The 10,981-nt window shown below is 32.5% G+C and overlaps 1 protein-coding gene across 1 annotated transcript; it reads left to right on the top strand.

Annotated features, from left to right (window-relative positions):
- The first annotated feature begins 2,405 nt into the window (after nt 1-2,405).
- LOC104897285 (WAT1-related protein At4g08300) lies at nt 2,406-9,977 on the top strand. The gene is made up of 7 exons (XM_010684138.4): nt 2,406-2,747; nt 2,846-2,908; nt 3,556-3,672; nt 7,771-8,026; nt 8,365-8,523; nt 8,654-8,805; nt 9,689-9,977. The coding sequence occupies exons 1-7, from the start codon at nt 2,548-2,550 to the stop codon at nt 9,936-9,938; spliced, it is 1,197 nt and encodes a 398-aa protein (XP_010682440.1). The 5' UTR covers nt 2,406-2,547; the 3' UTR covers nt 9,939-9,977.
- Nucleotides 9,978-10,981: the final 1,004 nt, after the last annotated feature.

Below are 10,981 nucleotides of genomic sequence, written 5' to 3'. Positions count from 1 at the left end.
AAAAGCCAATCATTTCTCCCTAATCAAACAGTCCAGCATAGCGTCCAAAATAAATCCCACCATTCGGGTTCCTTACAAACTTGCATATGATTCCATACCCAGTCCCGAAAAGAGGTGCATGCGACCACAATAGCATGTGACCCACTGATTCAGGAGCCTCGCCACATCGCGAGCAAACAGGGTCAGCTATAATTTGACGCTTCACAAGGTTAACTCCAATCGACAACGCCTCAGACAACGCCCTCCGATCCATACAAAGTTTCGGACCTTCGAGGGAACACATGCATGCCACACTCTACACCATAACTTCTCATGCATTGCTATTAATGAACTCGCACCATTCTTCTTTTTAAATTCACTGCCAAATGGTACGCGCTTTTAACTGAAAAGTTGCCATGCTTTGACCATGACCATGTCCATGCATCTTCGCATGAAAAAACCGGGAGCACAACCCTGTAATTTGGCTCGCTTCCCACTCAGAGAAACCCTGCACTATGACTTGCTTGTTCCATGAACCAACCTAGACTAAATTATTTTTAGGGTGCATAAAAATATTTTATGTTTATTTTTTTGCATAAAACATGGCATGAATCAATATTAATTAAGTAGAGGCCATCAATGGACAAACGTGGATCATGATCGTGTTTGTACCCTCACCCTCGAACTCAATTTATGGTTCATTGACCATCTATCGAGTCAGTAAAGGGAAATTTATATTTGGATAAGTCTCTAATTTATACCTATGATTTTTCAATATTCAATTAGGTTTATGAGTCTTCCTCTAAATACTTGTTGGCGACTTCAGAAACGTTTTCAATAAAACCTTTACAATGAGGTAATTAAATATGGTTCATCCTGCGTAGGCGAAAAACATGCCTACAATATAAAATACACCAATAATAACATGAAATAGGTTTTTTTTTGGACAGGAGACATGAAATAGTTTTTTAATGACATTAAACACTAATATTAGTTCCATGTGAGATGTTTTACACAGTAAATTATAGTTTAACATGTTACACCCAACTGTAAGACGCACTCCAATTTCATATGTTCTTATTAGATGAATTAAATCTAAAAATCATACTTTTAAAATTAAAAGAACATAACGAATTTAAATTGCACTTATTATCTTCTTTCATATGATCCAACTCTTCATAATGCTCCAAGGAAAAACTAGAACTAAGTGCTCCGATTCTTATACTTCTTGCAAATTTTACTGTTTGGGCTCATTTCCAGGCTCTAAGCCAATTAGAGGAGGATCAAGGCTCAGCCGGCCCATAGGCTTCCAAGGGCCCATCCCTGGGGGCTCCTCCCAGCTGTCAGTACCTTCCAGCTGGATTACAGCTGGTAGTCCCAAGGTACTATAAATACCAAGCATCCTCATCAATGAGAAGGAATTGAATTCTTACCTAACAAACCAGAGCATCTCTCTCTAGACTTTATCTCTCTAGCTTGATCACTGACTTGAGCGTCGGAGAGACGATCTCGGAACCACTCCGGGGTAGTCTAACTTTATCTTTTGCAGGATTCCGGCGTACGGACTATTGACTCAAGGTATTTCTGATCTGACCCGGTATTCACTTTGCAAGACATTTAACATCCTCAATTTCTAGACAGAAACATTTATATTTTGTTAAATTGAACAAAGTATATGACAAACGTGAAAATATATATGCTTAAAAACATATAACTCTACATATTCCAGAAACACCTAAGAATATACTGGGAGGAAGACAAGTTCATATTTTTTTTGTCTAGATTTATGCTCAAAAGAACTGGTGGTATTGGTAGAAAAGAACCTATATTATAAAATAGCATACATGAATTACAGTTCTAGAACAAGTGGACGGTTTAATTTGCAGGGTACATGGTTTATTAAACTCAAAGAGTACCTATTACAACTTTGGGATATGAATATTAAAAGAGTAGGAAGTGCTTAAGTGGAAAGATTTTAGGATTTCGATATGCCAAAGTAATATGGATAAGGTTATCTAGTTAAATATTTCTTCGTTTTTCTACCATGATAATGTTTTGAGTTCTACACCATATATAATTTAACTTAACTATATTTTCTTAACTAATACATAGAAATTAAGTGTTATTATATAGTAATATGTTGTTGGATTCATGTGAATTTAACTTTTCAAAAATTCAATCTATTATAATACGAACAATATTAAAATAATCATCGTTATGAATTGGCAAACATAAAAGTCGAAATAGTTTCAATTAATTATAATATATCAATATTCTAAAATATCTAGAAGGTGCATGGGTAATGGATTGATCAATTAGGGCCTAGGGGCATGCATACGTATAGTGGGGAGCCACCTCACACCGAGTCTACTTTTCTCGTGTATAAGTCCATTTCTTCATTTGGTGCTCTTCATCCCCTACAATTGTTTGTAGCCTCTTTACTATCAATAAGAGAGATATATAGAGAGTGAATAGCTTGTTACTTTACTTGTTAGCTTGCTAATTAGGGCTTGAAAAAAGATAAGAAAACGAAAGATAAGAGATTATTGATAGTACAATTTCAAAATTATGGGAATCAAGTCTATCTCCAAAGGCCTAATAACAGCAAAGGCATATTTGGCTATAATTGCACTCCAATTTGGGTATTCTGGGATGCATATAATAACTGCAGTTTGCTTGAAAAAAGGGATGAACCATTACATCCTCTCTGTCTATCGTCATGTTTTTGCCACCCTTGCCATTGCTCCTTTTGCGCTTATTTTTGAAAGGTCTCTACAAAAGTACACAAGTTTTATTTAGTGCGTGTATGTTGTTAAATGTTCAAAATTTTATGTGATGATATAATTTTTCATGTTTTTTTCTACAGAAAAACTAGGTCAAAGATGACCCTCTCCATCTTTCTCAAGATAATGGTGCTCGCTTTTCTTGAGTAAGCTTATTCATAGTCACACTCCACTAATCACTACCTTAATTAATTTCACTTACAAGTGTATACTATTACTTCCAAGTACAATAATTTAATAGAGCAGCTAAATCTTTGGAAATATACGTGTTTAACATCTTCTTAGCCTAGTATCCACTAGAGTTCCATTTCATAAAGAAGAGGCTTTAAGAGTTTTTAGCTAAGTGATAGCAGCGCCAGAATATTACTACTCGTAACTACTTTTTTTGCAAGGTTTTTTTTTCCTCTGCACGTCTAATACTAAACTCAATTATATAAAAAAATACTCCTAAATAAGAATATCAAAAACGATATGAAAATACAGACATGCAGTTTTATTATTTGATAAGAACATGCATATTTTGCATTACAAAAAAATATAACGTGATTTAGGGACCAAATTTTTATAGACCATTGAACAACATTACTTTGTTTAGAAGTGGATCGGAAATAGAGGACATCTTAATATCACGATCAAATATATATACGTTACTGTAACAGATTCCACAAAAAAAATGTATAACTTTATGAGAGGTTTGTCCATTTTAAACTTTTAATCACGTCCTTAATTAGATCAACATACAAAAATAAAAATTTATTACATTCTGATACTTAATATTATTTGAATCTGTTAGGCCTGTGCTGGATCAAAATCTATATTACGTGGGATTGCAATATACATCAGCGTCAATTACTTCTGCCAGCGTAAACATTCTTCCAGCTATTACCTTCATCATGGCAACAATTTTCAGGTACAGGACATGCATGTTAGCCAACCACACTCCATTACTCCGATATATAATTTCGTAGCATGAAGTACTAGTAGTAGTCTTTTTTAGTACTTTGTTGGATATTATTATTATATATGATCATGATAATTGATATAATTGCACTTTTACTTGGTCCTCGTCATTTTCTTATCCTAGGTATATTAATATACTACTATTATATTGCATGCATATGCATAATATCATGTGTTTAATCAAATACTAGCTATTCAATAAATTGAATAATCTTTTTTTTTATTTTAGAAAATTGATACATGCAGAGTGCATGCATATAAGAAGTTTAATATATAAATATTAAACCATAATTAAACATTAATCACAATGATAGATGAGTTTTTTTTCATAAATTCCTAAACATATTCCTTTTAAAGGAAATGTATAATACGCTGTATATATATCGAAAGCTTTTTTCTAATAAAAATAATATTAGTCTAGAAAAGAGTTTATAAGTCTATCTGTGTTGGTGGCTAGTGAGGTCACCAAAAATTATTGATTATATCTCTTGCTTTTCTCGAAGCTATATATAAAGCCAAGCCATCTGAAAAGCAAGGAGTGAGATAGCACTACGTACTCATTTTGATGTTTGATACGTTAATGGATTAATACTCTATCCTTAATCTGTCCTATATTAGTTTATAAGTACATCACAAGGATACTTGAATCTAATGATGTAGTTTTCTATCTCTCACATGGAAAACTAAGGTAAAATTTGGTGGAAGTAAAATTTTAATATATATTGTTTGGGAGGGGAGGAAGTTTTGGGGATTGTTGGCTTTGGGTGAGTGGCCCTATACGAGGAAAATCAAGAAAAAATTCATTTTATCACGGATTTACGAACGAAGTCCAAAAAAAAAAATAGCTTATACACTTCCCCTCAAAAAAAAAAAAAAAAAGCTTATACATGCACTTCCCCTCAAAAAAAAAAAAAAATAGCTTATACACTTTTGTTTCTTTTTTGCAATATTCATATACAATTTTACATGCTTTTCTTAATTGTTTTCTTTTTCCATGAATTTTGAAGTTTTCTGAACTTTTTTGAAAATAAGTTGAAGATACTATGCGAAATGATTATGAAAATGTTGTTGGATACTTGGATTAGTCTCGATTAATATTTTCAAAATATCTATTTTTTAGTTTTTTACCTATTAGATAAAATTCATATTAATAACCAAGATTATATGTTGATAAACATGTCAAGTTAAAGTATGTAAACATATATGAGACTCATATAGAAATAAAAAGAACCAAAACGTTGATAAAGAGAATTTAAAATTAAATGAAAGTAATACTATAGTTATTAATTTGAAACTTCATATAGGAAGTGTGTTTTTCATTTATTTACTTTACTTTGGGCAGAATTATGGAGAAAGTCTAAAAGTATAGAGAGAAGTTGAAAAGGTGGGGAGAGAAATTAAAAAGTGCGAGAGAGAAACTAAAAAGTAGGTTAAAATATTAAAAAGAGATGACATGGGTGAAAAAAGAGAAAAAAGTAGAAGAAACATGTTAGCTAGAATAAAAAAGGCAATAATGTGTAAATTAAAAAGAAACAAACCAAAAAAAAAATGTAGATTAAAATGGAATAGAAAGAGTAAATAATTTAGAACAAAGGAAATACACCAATTTTTTGTTGTTGTGATGAAGTTAGGTTTCGATTAGGCCCTACTTCAAGAGTATTCAACTCTGAGGATTGGGAGAGTAATTGAATTCTACCCTCAAAAAGCCCACACCACCCCAGCACTTTAAATCTCTGACATAGGGCATGAAGATACACCGGATTAAATATTTTAATATTCAAAAAAATTAGTAAAGTACTTGTGTGTATATGCAAATAGATACAAAATTTTCCAATTCAAATTATAAATTAAATGACATATAGTTTAATTTGTAAGAATTAGAAGTAGCACTTTTTCTATACATAGTAATAAATAATAAATTTTGAAGTACATATTTTTGGAAATATTAGGTGAGACCCACTTTAGGTCATATCTCAAAGTTTTAGGGGTACAAAAATTATTAAAATAGATGTTTTAATTTTAACATAAAATTAAACAAATCTAATATTTATATTCTCCTAACACATCATTCCATTTAACTCTATTCTAACACTATCCTTAGACATCTCGTACCAACCTACTAGTCTCTTCTCTTCTACTTCTTTTGTTTCCCTTTGAAATCCGGGCTATAACCAACAAATATATAAAATAACCAGACAACTTTACCAAATGGATTAAACCAATTAGTAAATGAATTAATTAAAAAATATGATGATTGTTAAATGGATTAAACTGATCATTGATTTTCGGAAGGTAGTTCATTTTTTTCTTAATAATGACTTGGGCCGTTGCCTAATTTCCAATAATTAGAAGTAAAACGTCTCTTACAAAACCAATTGTAAAAATATCATCCCACAACGGAAAGATGGTGGACTTATGAGATTCGAACTCCGGTGAAGTATGAGGAAGGGGTGAGACCATCCCCACCTCAACCTCGATCCTTATCTCTAAATCCAAAGTAGAAGGTAGTAGAAGCTAGGGTTCGCTGAATTTGCATATTCTATGAATATGGCGCAATCTTCGTCTTTTTGAAGATCAATTTAAAGTTTTTTTTAAAAAAAGAAGATCATCAGTTTAAAGTTTAACACTATATAATATTATATTATATCTCCTTAGTGCGTGTGATGTGACTTCAACGCAAAGATCTAGCACCAACATATTTTATTGTTGTCGTTTCTTTGGTTGGACAAATAACTGAAAGAGATTTATGATACCCGATAAAATATGTTTTTTTTTTTTTTTTTTTTTTTTTTTTCCCCTCAAAAAAAAAAAAACATATTTTATCGGGTATCATAAATCTCTTTCAGTTATTTGTCCAACCAAAGAAACGACAACAATAAAATAAAGGAATAAAAGCCTCTTTAATTCTTTCTCAATCATGACTAGAAATTATCATCGTTTATGTGGAATGGACTCATGGAGTATTACTTTATGCTTAATATATTTTCTACAGGAAAGGAGTATACTCCAAATTCCCATAATTTTTCTTTTGGTGGGGAAAGAGGTTGCTAGGTTTACAAAAAAGTGATGAATGATGAAATTACTTTAAGGTTTTGGGGTTTATTATTGTGGTTCTTTTAGAGATAAGCCACCTAATTATCACTCTAAGTGGTCAAGTTTTTCTCATGAATTGGACTATATCGAAGATTGCTACATCTAATCACTAGGTAGACTATTTATTAGAAATAGACACTTAAAAAATAGATAATTCTGTTGAGTTGGACTCTACTTATTATTAAGGATTTTTTGTCCCAAACTACCTTTAACTTTCAAGTTTTTGCGAGAAACTACCTTATAAAAAAATTGTTGTCCTAAACTACCTTACTTTACAATTTTGTTGTTGACAGCTATATTATGCCGGTTTCTGGCGTTGACTTTTGTTTTTTCAGTTCAAAATTGTGGGAAAAACAAAATTACCCTTGTGGGAATTGAGGAGGGTGATTGTTTCAATTTTAGTTTAAGTAGAAGAGAAATTTAATGGTGGATTGGTGGTACAAAGTGTCACATAGATATGAGGGAGAGAGCGCTCGCACACCGGAAAATGAGGAAATTAGGGTGGGGAAAATTTAAAAAAGGGTTTGAAGAGGTCAAGTAATATAATGTGACAATAAAAAAGCGGAAAAAACAAAAGTCAACGTCGAAAATCGGCCTAAGGTAGTTGTCAACAATAAAATGGTAAAAGTAAGGTAGTTTGGGACAACAATTTTTTTATAAGGTAGTTTCTCGCAAAAACATAAAAGTTAAAGGTAGTTTGGGACAAAAAACCCTATTATTAATGTTTATCTCTAGTAGGTAGATTACCTAGTAGTATAGGTCGACAAAGTTTTTCCCAGCTATATCCCCTTATTTCTTCTTTGTAGGAACTGTATCGTCTATGCGCAGTTAATATCCAAATAATATAAATTTAAAAAATACTTATTGCTTTTATTGCTTTATTGTTTGTTTTTGTAATTTTGATAAATTTATAAAATATAATAATACATGTGATTGGTGCATGATGATTAGCAAGGCTGGAGAAAGTAGACATAAGGAAGATACCAAGCCAGGCAAAGATTATAGGAACAATAGTGACAGTATCAGGAGCAATGGTAATGACCTTATATAGAGGGCCTATTTTGAATATATTCGGAAATCATGAAGTTGGGCACCATCTGGCTAACAGTGCAACTGCGGCTGCTGCTACTCCTCCTACTCAGCATTGGGTGCTTGGAACTATTTGTGTTCTCTGCAGTTGCTTGGGATGGGCTACTTTCTTCATCCTCCAAGTAACTAATTTATTTCTTTTAACTTATACTTATTGACCCCTCGCTCTCATGAATAACTATATATTTTTTTACGTCTCTTAATACTTGCAACATTTGTAAGTGACACGGATGAACGCAAGAGAAGGACAGAGAGTGAAGCATGCCCCATATACCAAACTTTCATAACAAAAGTATTAAAATAAGGCTTTTTTGTATAACAATTTTTTCAAAAAAAAAAAAACAATGTTGCAAGTATTATGGAATATGTCAAAAGGGATTTTATGTTGCAAGTATTGAGAAACAGAGGAAATATATTGCATACGATATATATCTATAATAATAATAATAATTCTTTGCAGTCATTTACACTGAACGAGTACCCATCGCAACTATCATTGACAGCATGGATATGCTTCATGGGATCATTAGAAGGTGGGGTAGTATCCCTTGTGATGGTTAGGGACATGAAAGCCTGGGAACTTGGCTGGGACTCCAGACTTCTTGCCTCTGTTTACACGGTATACCAACTCGATCAGTCTATATGTATATTATTCCTATTAAGTAGCATTATATATATATATATAAGACAAGTATACATAATGCAACTGATGCAATTAATTAATATCTGATTATATACTGACTAATTAGGGGGTGATTTGCTCGGGGATTGCATATTACGTGCAAGGAGTAGTGAACCGGGAACGAGGGCCTGTTTTTGTGACAGTGTTTAGCCCTCTTTGCATGATCATCACCGCCGCTTTAGGCTCTCTTATCTTGCATGAGCTACTCCACTTAGGAAGGTAATCAACTTATTTACTACTATCTCTATTCCTATTTGATATATACGGTTTGCTTTTATTTATTTGCTAAGGGACCACATGAGTCCGGATCCTCTAGAGTTTTAGTAAAACTCTACAAGGTAGAGTTGCATCTGAGCCATACATTTTAAAATCAAAGGCTTATATTGGTGGAATGGAAAGATTTAGAGGTGGATTTTGTTGAGATAAAATGGAGGGGATTTTGGAAAGAGAATATATGAACCATTGATTTTTTATGCAATAGTTGATATTGCTCAAACTCTACCTTGTAGAGTTATTTTACAACTCTAGAGGATTCAAACACGGGACGACATAGGAATAAAAGTGGGTAATAAGATTGAACGAGCATTTTACCTTATATAAATAAAGTACCTGTGTAACCATTAAAAAAGAACGGTTCGAAAAGGAAATTGTGTAGATTAAAAAGGAATAAAAGGAAATTGTGTAGATTAAGAAGGAATGGAGGTAGTACACAACATAACTATACAATATACATTTACTTGATCCATGTTTCTGTTGATGCTCTATTTCATACTATCTCCGTTTCTTTTTAATGGCTGACGCTTTGAAATTTTACAATATTCACAAATTGCACTTTGACCTTCGTTTGTGAATTGTGATTTATACGTGAATAAAAACATAATTATGTGGGATCTTGTTAGATTCGTCTTAGTATAAATTTCATTAATATGTACATTTTATAATTTCTACAAATGCAAACTAGAGATATATATGCTCAAAGTTTTACATTGACATAAATGAAAAGGATAAATGTAACAATTAAAAAAACGAAGAGAGTATATTCTAGTGATTTTCAAGTAATCACATATAAATGGTAAGCCTAACATATAAATGCATGGTGCAGCATAATAGGAGCATTGGTCATAGTCATAGGGCTATACACAGTGGTATGGGGAAAAAGCAAGGATCTCCCAATTTCTAACGGCAAGGCGCATCCGGAGTTACCCATTGCCAATGACACCGCCATTACCACCACCGTCATCACCGCAGCTGCCACCCCCACCAAAACTGTTGACATTACTAATGCTTCGGATCAACCCCGTCAATATGGAATCTTAATGACCAACATTTCCTCGTCAAAAGAGGCTGCATAACATTACATATTTCTATTGGGCTCTCTAAATACCCCCTCCCCAAGAAAAATAAACTAACTATATATGTACAATTTGGACTATTAAAATCCAAATAGTAATATATCTAAATTTTTGAGATGAAATGGGACTACAATTATTAGGTTCTTCAAGATGTGCTACAAACAGGAAAAGTATTTATTCTTTAATGCATGCAGAAATCACAATCTCATTTCGTAGCTTCATTAGTAGACCCCTATTAATTTGATTATCACTATACACAAAATGCAGCACTTAATGGTTATCTCCCACTCCTAATCTGTAAACTTCATCTCTCTTCCTTTTGCTAATCAACATTATAAATATATATGAAATTATGAATACTTAATTTATAATTAAAACATAATCCAAAAGAGCATCATTTGCAGATTCTCTACACATAAAACACTAATATCAATACATTAGGAGAAACAAGATAATCTAAACAATATTTCAAACATATAAAAATCGGTTTTTTCACCAAATGCCCTCGAGTTTTCACGAAATTAACCAAGTACCCTCGCACTTTTGAAAATACACCCAAATACCCTTAGTGACTAATGACGTTCACCCCCGTTAGTCATTAACCCTAATTTTCTATTTTAAACCCTAATACTAACCCTAATCCTAACCCCTAACCCTAAACTCTAAGGGCATGTTTGGTTCACTGAACTGGAATGGAATGGTATGGATATCCATACCAGGGTGGTATGGATCCAGAACCCCATACCAGTTTCAAACTGTTTGGTTCAATCCTTTAATGGATTCAATGTCCATTTCTGATGTTTGGCTCACTTTTGGAATGGATTCCGAATCCAGTTTTCATTTTAATATAATTGTATCAACTATATGTATATATGATATAATTATATACTTATAATATATAATTAAAATTATATATATATATTACGGTGTAATTGTCCCATTTGTTTGTTCAGTAGAAGTGAGGCTGCACATAATCTATTGCATTCACAATCCAACAGTAGTTGCCCTTAAGCAGGCTCGTCAATCCAATTTCACCCAATCTA

The sequence above is a fragment of the Beta vulgaris genome, chromosome 6 (genome assembly GCF_026745355.1).
Source record: "Beta vulgaris subsp. vulgaris cultivar EL10 chromosome 6, EL10.2, whole genome shotgun sequence".
NCBI classification, from domain to species: Eukaryota; Viridiplantae; Streptophyta; class Magnoliopsida; order Caryophyllales; family Amaranthaceae; genus Beta; species Beta vulgaris.
Note: the sequence above shows the minus strand (reverse complement) of the source record. Positions and strands in the feature narration are given on the sequence as shown.